This window comes from Callospermophilus lateralis, chromosome 5 (assembly GCF_048772815.1).
Source record: "Callospermophilus lateralis isolate mCalLat2 chromosome 5, mCalLat2.hap1, whole genome shotgun sequence".
Classification (NCBI taxonomy): Eukaryota; Metazoa; Chordata; class Mammalia; order Rodentia; family Sciuridae; genus Callospermophilus; species Callospermophilus lateralis.
The window spans coordinates 64,904,824-64,921,979 of NC_135309.1; the positions used below are offsets into that span (position 1 = coordinate 64,904,824).

At 43.5% G+C, this 17,156-nt stretch overlaps 1 protein-coding gene across 1 annotated transcript in view; it reads left to right on the forward strand.

Annotated features, from left to right (window-relative positions):
- Sh3tc2 (SH3 domain and tetratricopeptide repeats 2) overlaps positions 1-16,413 on the forward strand; it is a 54,929-nt gene extending 38,516 nt beyond the window's left edge. Inside the window, exons 13-17 of the mRNA XM_076856743.2 lie at positions 7,215-7,365; positions 8,020-8,142; positions 9,319-9,469; positions 11,186-11,382; positions 12,948-16,413. Of these exons, the coding sequence (XP_076712858.2) occupies positions 7,215-7,365; positions 8,020-8,142; positions 9,319-9,469; positions 11,186-11,382; positions 12,948-13,139 (814 nt within the window). The 3' untranslated portion in view covers positions 13,140-16,413. The remainder of the gene's footprint in view (positions 1-7,214; positions 7,366-8,019; positions 8,143-9,318; positions 9,470-11,185; positions 11,383-12,947) is intronic.
- The last annotated feature ends 743 nt before the right edge of the window (positions 16,414-17,156 follow it).

A 17,156-nucleotide genomic window follows, 5' to 3' on the forward strand; every position in this document is an offset into this window, starting at 1 on the left:
TAATCTACTTATATTTAATTAGCTACTGGTTAAGCAGTATTTACATAACCATTTTATTATTTCTTTCTCTCTTTTTTCTTTGTGGTGCTGGGGATGGATCCCAGGGCTAGGAACATGGTAGGCAAGTGCTGTACCACCGAGCTACCCCCAGCCCTTGCTAGTTGTTTCTTATATGTCTCATGCATTTTTAGTTTTTTGATTCCCCCATTCCTTCCTTCTTTTGTATTAAGTATTTTCACCATATCAATTTTCTTGTCAATTCTTTTACTATATTTCTTTATTAGTGTATTCCCTGGGGATTATAATGAGTATCTTAATTTATAGCAATCTCAGTTGTTGCCTGGGCAGGCACACAGGTCCGCACATGCATGTGGCATGTAGTCTTCCTGATTCCAAGGAGGATGTTGGAGATTTACAAAGTCTCTTGTGGACGTCTCGTTCTTCCACTTTTCTTTCTTTCTTTTTTTTTTTTTTTTAAATCAGCATCTTGTTTGCTCCAAGTATTTTCCTTACCTCAGGCAGTGACAAATTTCAATTATTGCTGCTGTTTTTTTGGACAGACATACCAGGAAAAAAGGTATTTCCTGTTTCCTGGGTGAACTGTGAGTTAGGTCAGATGAGAGCAAGCCCTGTGAGTGGACACATTCAGGGAGCATTCAGAAAGGTTCAACAGTGACAAATTCTCTGGAGATGGAACTCTGGGGGTTTCCAAACTCATGAAGGCCCCTCCAGAGGCTGCACAGATGCTGACTTTCCCAGTTACAGTGATTATGAGGCTTTGGTTTTTGCAGGTGAGCAGGAGGGCTCTAGGGTAAGTCAGGAAGGAACAAAGCTCACTGAACACAACTTAAGAGTATTGACATTTTTATTTAAATGAAAACTTTTTGGATTGTTTTATATCTTTTGTTAATTTCCAGAGTTTGGGGAAAAAGATTATTTTGACGGTTTTTTCCCCTCAGTGTTTTCATTGCTTTTCTGGAGTCCTGGAGTTTTGGAGGTCGTTACTCCATTCTTCCGACTAGCATCTTTTAATTCTAATATTCCAAGATTCTAGGATCTGAGATTTTATTTGGGAGGAAATAAAAACGCACTTCTCCAGCTTTACCATCAATATGAGTGACATTAAGAGGAAGCTCAGGAAGTACTTTAGGTATCAGAGGAAACTCCTGTAGACAGAAGGTCATTGTCCCTTTGTAAGATGGCCACTTCATCAAAGAGAACATGCTGTATTGCTATGTTTACTTAGCATGTGTAAATCCTATCCTACTCCTATAGTGTGCTAAAAAAAAGAAAGAACAAAGACTAGCTAACAGACAAAAAAACCAGGTGTTTCCACACACCTGGATATAGTTACTGTAATTTCTCACTGAATTTCCTGGTAACTGGGGCAGAAGAGGGGACTGCCACATGAGGTTATCTCTGTTTGGTCAAAGAACGTAAACAAAAGTGTCCTAAGAGCAAATTTTTTCCTGGCACTGGTCTCTAGGAGGAATTTGTTAAGTGGGTCTTGATGGGCAGATTTCTTCAACTCAGCCCCCATCAAGGGATTTCCATTCTCACAAAGCTTAGAGTCACAGGAAGCAAAGGCAGGGAGTGTTAAGGGAAGAAGTGTCAGGGTCAGAGGCGAGGGACAGGGGGCACTCCCAGCATGGAGTGAGGGAACTTGTCAGGGAAGAATTCATCCAGATAGAGCATTTGAAGAGGTCCCTGAAGGATGGGTAAGATTTTGCAAAGTTTGCAGAACAGGGAGAATAACATTTCAGGTGGAAGGAAGAGCAGTGATCATGGAAATGCAGGTACCCGTTGGAAAAACATCTCATAGAATTACCAGATGATTTTTTGGTGATCAACTGGATATGGGTAGAGAGGAGCCTGGGAACCTGTGGCTTAGGAATGAGGAAGTTGAGTTGGGGTAGGCAAGATGGTGGCCCTCTAGGTCCACAGTGAGCGTCCAGGATGAAAATGGTAACAGAAAGCATTCAGAGCACTCCCTGTCTGCTAAGCAATGTGTATATATCAGGGTAATCACACAAGGTAGAAAGATTTGTGGGAACTGAGAGATGATGGTGGCATGAGCTCACTGGCAGCAATTGATGTCCAAATAATCTGTGGCCAGAGCAGGATCAGCAAACTTTAAAAAAAAATAAAAATGGTCAGATTGTTAATGGGTTAGGCTTTGTGGGCCATATGGTCTCTTCCACAACTTCTCCACCCTGCAGTTGTGTGCAAAAACATCCATAGATAATTCATAAATGAATCAGTGAGGCTGTGCTTCAATAAAATTTTACTTATAAAAGCTAGTAGAAGGCTGTATTTGGTTCATGGGCCATAGTTGACCACCTCCTGGTCTACAGAACTTATTCTTTTTTTTTTTTTTTTTTTTTTTTGGTACTGGGGATTGAACCCAGTGATGCTTAACCACTAAATCACCTTCCCAGCCCTTTTAAAATATTTTATTTAGAGACAGGGTCTTGCTGAATTGCTCAGTGCCTTGCTAAATGGCTCAAGCTGGCTTTGAACTCTTGATCTTCCTGCCTCAGCCTCCTGTGCTGCTGGGATCACAAGTGTGTACCACTACACCTGCCAAGAGTGCTAGTACTTTTTGTGTATTCTGCTTGCTTGGCCAATAATCCTCATCTTAGATAGATGATATGCTCAGCAGGTTGTATAGTGAAGGCTGGTGGAAGTGCATTCATGAACCTGGCCACTTCCCATCAGGTCTGCCCTTGCCTGCTGCAGAGGATCCACACAGATTTCACCTCTTGGTTTCACTGGCATTAGCTCAGACCTCTGACTTTTCAATTTAAGGTGGTATTTACTCATCCATGCTACCTTTGTGATGATTTTAATTCCTTCTCTTTCAAAGATTTTCTCTAGTGTTTAGAGATGGAAGGTGGTAGGGAGGGCTAGTGGATGCTTCAGATGTTGGCTCAGTCTTTGGGTTTTTGCCTTGGTATACTCTGCTGTCTTTTGTTCCAGTACATTGTTATGTCCATTCTACTGTCTGGGTGACAGTTACAGAATATAGTTGATGATATTTTCAGTCTCTCACTGGGATGGGTCTTTCTGGGTCCCATCTTTGGATAACAATTCAGACTGGTACCTTGCTCTAGAGCTGAGCCAGGTGGGGTCCATAAAACTTTTATGACTCTACTGATTTAATTCAGTGAATATTTATTGAGCATTTACTATGGCTAGAAGCTGGACCAAGGAGTTGTATTCCCTAAAGTCACTGCTTGCATAAAAAGTCACCAAAGTCATTATATAAACTGTGGTAAGTGCCAGAAAGGAGGTGTATAATATTATTTTGAGAAAGAGGGAATGCCTTGCATGTACTGAGACTTTAAGGAATAATGATTGATCTTTTTCACATGAACACAATAGCAGCCTAGAATCTATTGCTCCTGGCTTTTATTTTTATCCTCATGCTTCCTTATTTCTTTGAAACTGAAAAAAAAGATCTGCTTCAACATTTGTTTTTTCAATATAACTGATATGACTAATCCCTAGCATTTCTGCTATCCTAAGGAAGGAAATGATTGCTTTTGCTGTGTCCTCGTTTGATCTCAGGGCTGTTATGCATGCTACTGTCCCACTTTTGCAGATAAGGAAACTTTGTTTAGGGTTTCAAAACACTATGTTCTTAGCAACTTCAGGGTTTTTGAAGTGACAAAAGAAAAAAAATGTCTCCCTACAGCTGATATCTGGAAACTAAGAACTGCTGGAGTGTGGAGTCAGACTATTCGGGTTAGATATTTGTTTAAATAGGGTTTTTTTTTTTTTTTTTTAACCAAGTCCTATTTACTTAGTCTTTCTGAGCCTTACTTTTCCCTTGGTAAAATGAATGTACTAATAGTACTGACCTCTTAGGATTCTTGTATGATTAAATGAGATTATACATGCAAAGCACTTTGTGAATGCTACATGCTCAATAAATTCCAGTTAATAATACTGCCATTATTATGATGATAAGAAAGGAGCAGAGAGCCCAAAATAAAGTTTCAGAGATGAGCATGAAAATTTGTGTAAGCTAAAAAAAAAAATCCCATTGAGATTTCTCTATTTGCAAAAATGAGCCAAAAAAATCTTGTTGGCTTCGAATTTCTAGAGGGAGTGAATGAGAAAATGTCTATTAAAAGCGCATGTCCCAACACCTGGCAAAGATTCAGTCCTCAGAAATTGTTAGTCCCTATTATCAGCACAGGACAGAAACAATTAGTGGAGGCTGGCTTTTGGTCAGAGGTCAGACAAACTCATCAGGCTGGGCAGGGATTTGGGAAACCCTGAGGGATTAGTAGGAGGTCCCTGGAATTACGTGCAGGTGTGTTGAGGTCACTTGGCCACAGGCTCATGGATGATGCTCAGGAAGGGCAAAAGAAATAAGGATTGAGTTCCCAGAGACTTGGGGAAAGGAAAAATGAGAAAAAGAGAAGAATCAGAACTGGAAAGGAGGGGGGATAAATACCGTGGCTGGGCATGAACGTAGAATTTCCAAGAGGGCACATGATGAGTTGGGGTCTTTGCTTCTTTTGATTGGAAAGGTTCACTAGGTCTAGAGTCTGCAGGTGGTGGCTGGAGGAACTGGGATACTGAGCCATTTCAGGTCAAGCCAGAGGCTGAGCTGGTGAGTGACACAGTAGAGCCACTGGCAGATATAAAATAGTGGAGTGGGGAGAGAGGAGGGGAAGAGAGAAGCAAGCTGGAGACCAGCTCCCCAGTTCAGGCCACACAGGCACCTTTTCTTTTTGTCAGAGATCAGGGATCAGAGGTACATCTTGATGAGAAGCAGTCTTTAGAAAACCCTCCATCTGTCTGTGGTCTGGATGTGTGAGTATCCCCATTATTCTTGTCATCCTCCAGTGGGACATTTCTTGGAAAGAAAAATCTCTTTTCTTCCACAGTCAAGGAAACAAATGCCTGCTCTGTGAATTGGCTGCTCTGTAAGAATCCGAATCTTGCTCCCTAAGGGTCTGGAGAAAACAACTTCAGCCCAAGGACATCCCAGGACAGCAAGTGGTAACAAACAAAAATACAGCAGGAACTAGGATCAGAATTAGATTTATGGGTCCTGACTTCATCAACTGTTCCAGGGAGAACGGGGAGAGCATTGGAGGCCGGATCTGCCCAAACCTCTTAATCCTGCTTGGGGTCCTGGGGTACCAAGCAGGGGAGAAAAGACAGGACTCCCTACAGTGAAAGAGACCTGTGATTATCACAACTCAGGGGGGTCGGTGGCCACCTCAACATTGCATGGAGCTTTTCGGTTCTCAGAACAGTCTCAGCAACAAATTTGACACTCCAACACTTGAGAGAGGTCAGTGCCCCTCCCGGATGGCAGTACATCTTATTTCAAGGACAAGGGATCAAGGAAATCTTGGGATCTTTCTTTATAGTTCTTAAATGGGCCAAATCCTTGGCACTCTTTTCAGAAGACCAATAGCTGCCTCATTGCTGAAAACAATGGGTCTCATCTTTCCAAGGCCATGCTTGCCTCTGACATTGTGGAGAAGGGCTGGGTAACTGAGTTGTCTGTGATGAGGGAGTGTATGAATCTGTTTTCCATCGCTACAACAAAATACTTGAGGTTGGGTGATAAATAAAAGAGAGGTTTATTTAGCTCACAATTTTAGAGGTTCAAGGGAATGGTCATTATCAGCCCAGCTCTGGTGAAAGCCTTACGGCTGATGGCATCAGGATGGCAGGAGAGCATGGCGAGCCAGGAAGCCAGAGTGCCAGGAGGGGCTGGTCTTGCTCTTTGATAAGCCCTCACTCTCGTGGGTCCTACAGATGAGCTAGGTCATCCCTTTTGAGAGCAATGCCCCCCGGTGACCCAATGACCTTGGACTAAGCCCACCTCCTAAAGGCCACACTAAAGACTAAGCCTCCAACACTTGTACCTTCGTGGGACAAGCCACATCAAACCTATAGCAGGTGGTTAACTTCCCGTCTCAATGAGAACTTCCTCAGTGTCCACAGATGTGGTTGATGCTGATCATCGTTTCTAGAAGGATATGTGTGGTTTAGTGCAGTGGTTCTCAAACTTTGGTGTGCCTGAGCAGAAACTGGGTGTGTCTTAGGAATTTAGATTTCTGGATTGCAACTGTAATGATTCTGATTCAGTCAGTCTGAGGCAACTCTGTGCGTCTGTGGTTTCATGAAGCTTCCCAGGTAAGGCCAGTGCAGCTGGGCCATGAATCAAGCTTTGAGAATCGTGGACACTGTGGGATGAGTCTTCTCATTGGAAGAAGGGAGCTCTGGTTTTGGATCTTCCTCTAGTGTGCTGTGCAACCTTGTGCAAGTCACCTTCCATCTCTGGGTCTGTTTCTTCTATAAAATAAAGGAGTTGGACTGGATCTCACTCCTGGCTACACAATAGAGTCTTGTTGTAGCTTTGACAAAATGCTGGTGCCTGGGCCATACTCCCAGAGACCCAGGGCTCAGGCTGGCATGGTATTTCTATGGGTGACTCTAATTGCTGTGGGATTGAGGACTACTGTCTTGTTGATCCCCAGTTGTCCTTCCCATTGTGGAATTCTGAACCTGACTAATGCCACATTATCCATGCTTCGTTCCCTCGTTAATCCCTGTCACAGGAGAAGGGTTTTCTATGTAATACAATTTCCCAAGTAATTAAAGAGTACTAAATAATTAAAGCATTTCCAGATAATTAAAGAGTCATCATTAAGGCACCAACTTTTTGAAAATTTCACCTTACTTGATCTCCCTTCTTAACCAAAATGTCGAAACCTTTTTGATGATTTGAAGTTACCACTACGGTCTCTCACTTGTGAATTCATTTCATAAATACGCATTTTGTGTCTACTGAGTGTCAGGTAAAAAGAAAAATTGTTATAGTACAGCCTAAAGATAGAGGGAGCATGGGTTAGTAATAATGATGATGATTAAACTGATATTTGAACACTCATCAAGTGCTTACTATGTGATAGGTACTATTCTAGACATTCTAGTTTTATTATCTCATTCAATGCTCACAATAACCTTTTCAGGCAGGTGGCATTACATCCCCAACCTATGGATAGGAAAAACACCACATAAAGAGGTTTTATATTTTCTCAAGGACTCACAGCCAGGGGAACTGAGATTTAAATCAGTGGCTGGTTCTCTAGATGGTCTGGGTTATGGTTGTTCCCTCCTAGAGTGATCATGAGCTACTTTGGTACCTCCTACGTCATGGGTCTCTCTCTGCCTCCCAGGTCCCTCAGGAGGTCCCTTACCTGCATCAAGGAGAGCCTGCGTATATTCATTGACCTGGGGGAGACAGACAAGGCTGCTGAGGCCTGGCTGGGGGCTGGGCGACTCCACTACCTCATGCAGGAGGACGAGCTGGTGGAGCTGTACCTGCAGGTTGGTAGGGATCTGCTGACCTGGGCCCTTCAGGAAGCAGCTCTTCTCTCCAAATTGACCGGCTAGAACCAGAGAGGGTGATATTCATGCCAAGAGATCCTGGGGACTGGGAGAGGGGTACTGGGCCAGAAGATAGGGCATTTGTTTGCCACTAACTATTGGGGTGAACTGGAGAGCATTTGTATTCTTTCCACATTTCACTATCTCTGACCATTTTGGATTAGATCCCTGATTTCTGGTTTCAGACATTTATTCATTCAACTCATGGCTTTGCTCTGTTCATGTGTCTTTTGTACTATTATTTACTCATTTTTCTTTGACTCAACTTATTTTTTTATATTTAACTTTCTCCTAAGGAATACTATCTGAAACCACAACTTTGATCTGTTATCAATCTTTTTTTTCCCCTCTAAAATACATTTAAATAAGTAAATAATTATTAAAAAATCACTTTTTTGTACCACTAAAAGAAATCTGTCATGTATGTTGGGGGAAATGTCAGAGCAAGACCCCCCAGAGTCTTCTTCTCTGCCTCTGAGCTTACAGTCCAATTTCCGACTTGGGGGGAACTTCAGCAGAGGTTCAAAGCAGGGTCTAGATCTGCTTCCTGCCAGTCCCGTGGGGATCTGGAAGCCTTCTGTCTGTCCCACCCAGGCAGCCATCCAGACAGCTTTGAAGTCAGAGGAGCCCTCCCTGGCCCTCAAACTCTACGAGGAAGCTGGCGATGTGTTCTTCAATGGGACGCGCCACCGGCACCGCGCGGTGGAGTATTATCGGGTGAGTCGGGGGCTGTGCCGGGCGCGACCAGGTCCCCCACGAATGTGCGCAGGGGCACCACTGGACTTCGGCCGGGTCCCTAGGACCCTTTTTACTGGTATTTCTCTTCCTTCCCTTCCTCGCCCAGTGCTCACATACTCGCCTTTCCTTAAATCAGCAGAGGGATCTGATAATCTCAGTGTCCTTCTCAGCCTTAATAAATTATCCTTCCTGGAATAATACCCCGTCGCCATCAGATCTCATGGGTGCATGGTACTTTATAGTTTGTAACAACACCTCTGTGTTTGCAACTTGCTCTTGGTGGCATAGTGGGAGATTATGTAAAGAGGTGCATGGGTTGGCCCTAAAAAACATTTTACTAGGTTATTATTAGTCATGTCTTAAAATGTTCTTTTAAAATCTAAAATGTATAACACCTGTTAATCAAGTTCATGATTCCACAGATATTATGGCAAAGACTGAGGCAGGAAAATCAGAGTTGATGTAAAGAAAAATAATACTAACTAAATAAATGCCCAGATGTTAAGCAGATGCATCCTTGTTGTTCATCATTGGCTGATGTTTGGTAGCCTCCTTATCTTATTTGATCCTAAAATTTTATTTATTCAGATATTCATTCATTTGTTCAGTTATTTGCTCATCAGACATTAGCAGGTACCAAGGATGTGCCACCACTGGACTAGATGTGGGCAGAACAGGAAACATACCTTTGACTATCAATTTGCTCACTTATTTCATAGGCATTTTGTAGATGAGAAAACTGAGGCTCAGAGAGATGAAGAGGCCCATCTACAATTGCATCATCATAAAATTACCTAAATGAGCATTTACTGAGCACTGCCTGACACTATGCACACACTTTTATGTGTCCTTCACAGATGAGCACTGTGTACCAACGCAACACCCAGCTGAGAGGTGAATCACTTCCCAGGTGACCTTGGGAAAAGTCACTTCCCTTTCCTACTCACAGTTGCTCCAGTTGTAGGAGGCCTAATGACCTCTAGTTCTTCAGCCTCTCAGATCTGGGCAAAGCACCAAGAGCAAGGACCAGGAGAGTGAGTTGAGAGGAGCCTGTTATGGAAACACAGCTGGCCATCTTCAATCCCTGCCAGGAGAGCACAGGACTCTTGAGAATGCATGTGCCACAGACTAAACTCCCTGTGCCTCTGTCCTCAGGTTGGGGCTGTTCCTTTAGCAAGGAGGATGAAGGCACTGAGAACTGAGCTCCGCATTTTCAACAAGCTGACGGAATTGCAGATCAGCCTTCAGGGCTACGAGAAGGCTTTGGAATTTGCCACACTGGCTGCCAGGCTAAGCATAGTCACAGGTAGGTGGTCCCAATGGCCAGGTTCATGAAATTGGGAGGGGTGAACACTGGTCAGGCATGGATAATAAAGCATAGGCATTGGCTCTGGATTCATACTTCATGGTTCAAATCCCAGGTCTGACTGTCAGGGAAACTTAATTAAGCATCTGCTTCCATGAGCCTTAAGTTTGTTATCAGCAAAGCAGGATTAAAAACAGTGCCAACCTGAGCAGTTGTTGTGATAACCAGAGGTAATCCACATGAAGGCTGTAGCACAGTGCTAGGCATGAGAGTTCATGGTTAGGGTTACCTCTGCCACACACATCATATATTACAGTCAGTACCATTTCCGGCTATAAATTAAATGGTATTTTATCCCATGCATAGACAAAGCCCTCATTACCGAAGGGCTTTGCTCTGAATTCTTAATTGGTTGATAGTCAAAAGCATATTTTCCCATGGAACAGTAATGTAAGCCTAACTCACAACATAGTTAGAATAGCTTGCATTTGCAGCAAAGCTAGTAGAAACAATCATTGAAACAAGTCATTGTAACAGAAAAGGCAGAATAAAAAAGAAACCTCGTCTTGAATGTTAGTGCTTGAGGAAAAGCAGGTCTGATTAAGAAGACCTGAGTAGATATAGGGGTAAGTGAAGTCTTTGGTGGTGGCTTTTGAAGGCACTTGTGAGCACTTTCAAGGGCATCTGATGTGAATGATAGTGGACTTTATTGTGTCTAATTGCACTTAGAAGCTCTTGCTCTTGTTTTCTTGCTAATATTTTTATACTGCAGAAACCTCATCCAAATAACTGACTGCTAATCTCAGGGAAGGACTTAGGGGCCCCCTGGCAGCTCTGTCTGAACATTTTACCCCTCACAGACAGGGGCTGAAGAGAGGTGGTGTACATGCCTTATACATGTGCTTCTGTGTGACTGGATTTTTCCATGTCAGAGAATTTTCTCTCCTTTGCACTTTCTCTTTTAATTTTGTCTTCTGGTCCTTTGAAGCTTCAAAGTGATGTTTTTAGGGGACATTCAACAGCCACTTGGCACATATTCCAAAGATACAATGATAAGCCTTTGTTCCCTATAAAGGGCTATTTTGTATTACAGAGGTTAGTTATTAAGATAATCAACTCACCAAAACCCCAAACAAGAAGTCACAGGCCCATTAGAAACCAGGGTTGTTAAGTGAGTGGGTCTCTGTGGTGTATGTGAGACTGAGAATTGGTCAAGGAGCCAGGGAGTGGCTGCTATTGGTGGCAGCCCGAGGGAGCCCTCTGAAAAGGCTTCATGGGGAGAAGAATTTGTTATACAGCTATTCATCATAAGGAATTCCTAGCTGCTCAGTGAAACCCATTACAGAGGTTTAGAAATAATTCTGCCACACAATCCTGAACGACAGTGTCATCTGCAATAAGGAGAACCTTTTCTTTAGGGACTCATCCCACCAAACCCTGACCAGCACACTCGCTCTACTTGGTTACCCTCAGAGACCCCCACGTTTTCTTTTACAGCACTCTGCAGGTGCAATTTTAATATTTGTTTGCGGAATTCTTTAAGGAATACCTGTGTCCTCCTAGATCATAAGCCTCATGCAGGCAGAAGCCTCCTCTGTGTTATTTCCTCTGCCCCAGGCCTCTAGTAGAGCTTCAGAAAGTCTTACGGAATGAATGCACGATCAAATGATGTGAAGTGCTGGCCAGGGGTATCTGTCTCAGTCTTCCAATTCCTAGGAGATCAGAAGCAGGAGCTGGTGGCCTTTCACCGCCTAGCTACTGTGTACTACGCACTACACATGTATGAGATGGCCGAGGACTGCTACCTAAAGACTCTGTCCCTTTGCCCACCATGGCTGCAGAGTCCCAAGGAGGCGCTGTACTATGCTAAGGTATATTGTCGCCTGGGCCAACTCACCTTCTACCAGCTGAAGGTAAGAGCCAGACTTCCAAGGTCATGTGAATGGCCATCCAGCCACACCCTTCCCTGACCCAAAGATAGCAAGGAACATTTGGGGTGGAGTTGAGAGGACCACAGGGACCAAGAAGAGGAGTCCTGGCTCAACATAGGGAATGGCTTCGAAGGGGACACAGTGGCTCTTTCCACTAAGCCCCACGGAGACCTCAAAGGAGCTTCTACCTTGCTGAGGAGAAGGATCGCTCCTCTTTCTCCTTGCTCTGTTGTAACTCCTAGGACTTCTTTATCTATCAGAAACTTGAGGCACATTGCATAGTGCCTGTGAATCCCTGGAGGGCCTACAAGATTGGTGAGCCCTGCTACCTGCAAGGAAAACAAAAACAAACGACCCCCCCCCAAACTAAAAGCTCCAAAATCAAAATCAAAATTACTACTTAACTGTATGTCCACAAAATCTCATAGCTCAACTTCCATTCATTTTTATGAAGATTTACAAAATTATTTAGTGAGAAATGTGGGTGCATATTAGTATATTTGAGAAAAATGAAGGATGGGACCCATGAATTATAAGAGTATCTAGGCCATAAGAAAGCTTTAACCCTATTATCTTGCTTGCTGGGCTGGAGTTGAATGAACTTATTTTTCCAGCTACTTCTTGAATCGTGTTGGAAGTCTGCAATTCTGTGTTACAACTCTGACCCTAGAACTATGTCCCCAAGTTCAGCTTTCCCTTACCAGAGGTCCCTCAGTGCAATCCTTTATCTCTCAATTCTGATTCTCACCTATGTGTGACTCATGGGAGCCTCAGGGCCACCATGCTGTTCCTTTCTATGGACCAGACTTCATTTTTGGCCTGAATTTATCATTGACTGATGAGGGTTATTGAGAACCCGGCATCTCTTTGTAAGTCTCACCCAAAGAAGCATCAGTCTCTCATCTCTGTCATATAGGAAGGTTCAGGGATAGAGTGTGTACAATCTGATTGAACCAATCAAGGGATTTCTAAGGGAGAGCTCAACTCAAACAACCTTAAGCAGCATGTGTGATTCATTAGTAAATATCTGGAGAACTGAGGCATAGATTTAGTTTCAGCAGTTCTGGGTGCTGGTACTCCAGCATCGTCATGGATTGCCTTATCTCCCTCTGAAGGCCTTGGCTCTGTATGTTTCCTTTCTCTCTGTTTCTTGGCTTCCTTTCCCTCTAGCTACTAGGAGGCTCAAGCCTGAGTCTTAAAGGATGAATGACCATTTTCCCTGTTGGTTCAAACAGAAGACTCCTGGGGAGTGGTGTAGGTCAGGTTGGGTCATGGACAGGCCCTTGAAGCACTGCATCCAGGGCAATGATGTGTCATGTCTAGCCTAGTCTGGGTCAGATGCCACCTCTGCCTGCAGAGGAGGGGGACTGTGATGAGCAGTGCCCACGGGACCACAGTGGTGTTGGGGAGGGACTGTCCTGAGGAACCAGGACATGGGAATGGGATGTGAGCAGAAGAGTAGCTAGTGTTCCCAGCACTGCCTCCCAGTCTGTCCTGGAAGTGTTCGCTAATGCTGTTTCTTTTTTGCCCCCATACTATGGGCCTAGGATACCCATGATGCCATTGAGTACTTCCTGTTGGCCTTGGCAGCAGCCGTTCTGCTGGGTGACGAAGAGCTGCAGGAAACCATTAGGAGCAGGCTGGACAACATCTGCCAGAGCCCCCTGTGGCAGGACAGTCCTCTGGGGTGCTGCTCAGAGAGGGCGTGGTGGCTGAGTGGCAGGGGCCTGGCCCTCTGAGGAAAGCTGTCCCATCTCTGAGCAGTTGGTGTGGACAACTGCTGCTTCCTTGCCGTAGGCTCTTAGGTCCTAATCAGGAGGGTCTGAGTCACCACCTGGCCCAGCCTCCTCATTTTACAATGAGAAGAGTGGAGCCCAGAGGAGAGGGAATCGTTCCGGGCCAAACAAGGCGCTGATGATGGAGCTGCTGTGGGAAGTCCTGGCTCAGGGCTTTGCTCTGGAGCCTTCTCCAGGTGGCACTACCACACAACCTCTGAATTGAACTTTCTTGACATGTGATTCTGGAGAAAATGAGAAACCTCGCCCCTGGGAACCTTCCTTCCTTCCCTCGTGAGGAAGTCAGGCACCACGCTGGTGAAAAGGCAGACAGATTGGAGGATGTGCTCTTCACCAGTTTTCTCAGGGACAGATCCCGCCACTTGCCAGTGGAGGAACCCACAATTTCCTTTCTTTCTTCAAAAACCAAAGGAAGTGCCACTCTTCAGGCTTGTGGGGGCTGGCAGGAGTGAACCCACTAAGATCACAGAATCTTACCTCAGAATGGCCAGGTCAAGCACACAGCGGGTGAGATCTGACTGGAATTCACCAGCTCCCTCCAGCCCGGAGGCCATGCTCCCACATAATGTCCCAGAGACCCCCACAAACTTTTCAAAAGCCAAATCTTGAAAACTGAGCATTAAGAAAATCATGACATAAACTATATGTAAATAGTGTACATCATTACATACTGACTATTTATATTTACACACACATTTTTGTCACCTTTATGGTGGGCACAAATGAAATAGGTTGAAGGATGGGCTAAAGGTGCCATACTGATTTCAAAACAGCTCTGTCAATTATCTTTAAAAACCGCATGGATTGAAACAGCATTTATCATCCCCCAGTTTCTATGGGGCAGAATCCAAGTGTGACTTAAAAGTGGTTCAGGGTGGCTCAGGGTGGTTCACAGGCTGCAATCAAGGTGTCAGCTGGGGCTGCTCTTGTCATGAGTTAAGTATCTGCTCCTAAGTACACTGTGTAGTTGTTGGATGGAGCCCATTCCTCACTGGTGGATGGCCAGAGGCTGGCCAGATGCTGCTCACAGTCACCTGCCCAGAGGGCCTCTCCGTTCAGAGGTTTACAACATGGGAGAAAAACTGGAGTGAGAGAGAGTGAGAGAACCAAGTCACTGTCTTTTTATGACCAAATTGCAGAAGCGACATCCCTTTAGTTTTGCCTATTCTATTAGTTACAAGTGAGTAACTAGAACCAGCCCACACAAAGGGGAATGGTTACCAATGGCATGGACCCCAGGATGTGGGGTATCATTGGGCATCATTTCAGGAGCTACCTACCATACTGTCTGAGGTTTTTTGGCAGGGAGTGTACTAGTGATTGAACATAGGGGTGTTTAACCCCTGAGCTATATCCCAATCCATTTTATCTTTTATTTTGAGACAGGACCTTGCTAAGTTGCTGAGGCTGGCCTCAAACTTGATTGCCTTAGTCTCCAGAGTTGCTGGGATTACAGGCATTTGCCACCATGCCTGGCTACTGAGTTCTTTAATGGATTCAGGAATTCTCTAAGGCAGTAACTCAAAATATGTTCCCAAAACCATCAGCATCAGCATCACTTGTGAGATTGTTTGAAATGCAAATTCTTGGGCCCCACTAAGACATAGAGCTCTAGCTCTTGCAAGCTCTCCAGTTGATTTGAATGCACACTAAAATTTGAGGAGCTAAGATGGGGGTTCTCAGGTGTGCATAAGAAAAACCTGAGGAACTTGTTGTACATGAATTTACTAGTTCCCACTCTTATAATTTTGGTTCAGTAGGCCAGGGATATGTCTCAGGAAGAGGCATGTCAGGTGAGCAACTCCAGTGATCCTGATGCAAGTGGTCTACCCTTGCTCTGAGCAGTGTGCACAAATAAGGAGATCAGGCCATCGGGATCTCCACCTGAGGCCCATCAGTTTAGGTTTGATTATGAGACCATCTGCCCTTTATTTCTAGCTCTTTGGGCTGATTGGCTATTGCTCATTTGGTGGGCTGGGAAGGAAGGGGTGCATGGAGTTGCTGTTATGTCTTCTGGTCACCAAGGTTGTCTACACATAGGCACATTTTTCTCTTGGGGACTTGGTTGTCAAATGCTGTACTCTAGAAAGTATTTTTTTTTTCCTAGGAAGGAAATGAAATTATTTAATCCATTACCATGTAAAATAGATGCCGTTTTTCTCCCACCACAAGCTATAAAATCTCCGAGCTGGGAGGAAGGAATGCTGTGGTTGAGGCTAGCCAGTCTAATCTCCCATGCAAAGTCCTTTCAACAACATTCTTGGGAGATGGTCAGGGGCACATGCATTCCAGAACAGTTACACATCTTGTATTTGAAGAAGGCTTGCTTGGTCCTGGAACCCTTGCTATGAACCATTCCCAATGTGACTCGGGTTACAGATTCTTTCCCTTTCCCACCAACTGATCATTCTCCTTTGACCAGATTTGATGTTATTCCTCCTAAAGTGAGGTTCCCAGAGCTTCACCAGAATTTTGTCATTGGCTGGCAGGTGAAGAATACGAAGAGATATTACTTTGATTAATGTACTATAATGCTGCATGTTATGTTTGTGTTGAGGGTTTTCTCCTCTCCAGCATGCATATCTTAATCTTGGCTCACATTGAGCTTTATCATCACTTAAAGCCTCTCCATCTTCTCACATGAACTTCTGTTTGGCCAGATCTTTCTCATTTGCTGCAAATACACATGTAAATAGACATATGCGTATATAAACACATACACAGGCACACACACGTATGTGAAGGGCGTTATGTCTGTCTACCTTACATTTTGTTGAAAGTGTTGATTACATTTTTCTAATCCTGTGTGTTTTGATTCATCTTGAATATGGTAAATTTGCCTCTAACCAGATATAAATATTCAGTGTGCTTCCAAAGACAAGGGTAAGACTTTTTTTTTTTTAATGAGCAAAACATTATACTATATAATTGCAATTACTATATCCTATATGTAAATTGCTTACTTAGTCTTTAAAAGTTTTTGAAATTTTCATTTTGAAAATGGGGGCAGTTTCCTTTGGAATTGTGTTGATATTCTTTTTCTTGTGATCCACAGAAAGTGAAGTGGTCATTGGATCTGGTCTCTATTTATTATATCATAGCCAAAGGTGAATTTGTTACCTTTTTTATCTTATTCCTCCTCCCTGAATTTCTGTGGGTCACTTCCCTCCTGGCTTCTTGTATTCAATCTAAATAAAGAACAAGGACAGAATTGCAACATCGTGGAAAACCTGTAGCATACTTTCTGGGCTTTCAGGTGCACTATTTCCCTATCCAATAGTGTTAACAATCTGAATATGAATACTACTTTTATCCTTTTCTTATTCAAGAGAGTTTTTTATATATTGTATATGTAGGTGTTCTCTTTTAATACAATGTAACTAATTTGACAGAAGTTTATTTGGAGAAGGGAATATGCAGGGAGAAGAATGTCAGAATTGGGGGTACAATTCATTAATTTGCAGGGTGACTTTGGGTAAGTCACTTAACTTCTATGCATCTTAGATCTCTGAGATCTAAAATAAGTCCCCCTGCAAGTTCCTTTTCTGTGATGTTATTTTCAGACTGAATGAACAGCATAAGAGATGGTATACAGGACATGAAATCATCTTCTTATACTTTAATTTTATTCTCTTCTTTTTAAAAGCAAGTAAACTGAGAAATAGAAAAGTGATTTTTCTTCTAGAAGCAAAGATAGTTAGTGGCAAACACAGCAGTATTCTAGGTCTCATGAATCAAGGATATAGTTGCATGAATGACAGGATTTCTGTTATTCAGGGCCACCTTCACAGGTACATGTCTGCATGTTTGCATGTGTGTATGTGGGCATGCATTTATTGCTGTATTCACCATCCAAAGAGTTTTTTGCCAAAGTTTTAAACACATTAATTACATCTTTTACCAATATAGGTTCATTTTATAAAGGAGACTGGTTTACATATATGAGATATACTTGTATTG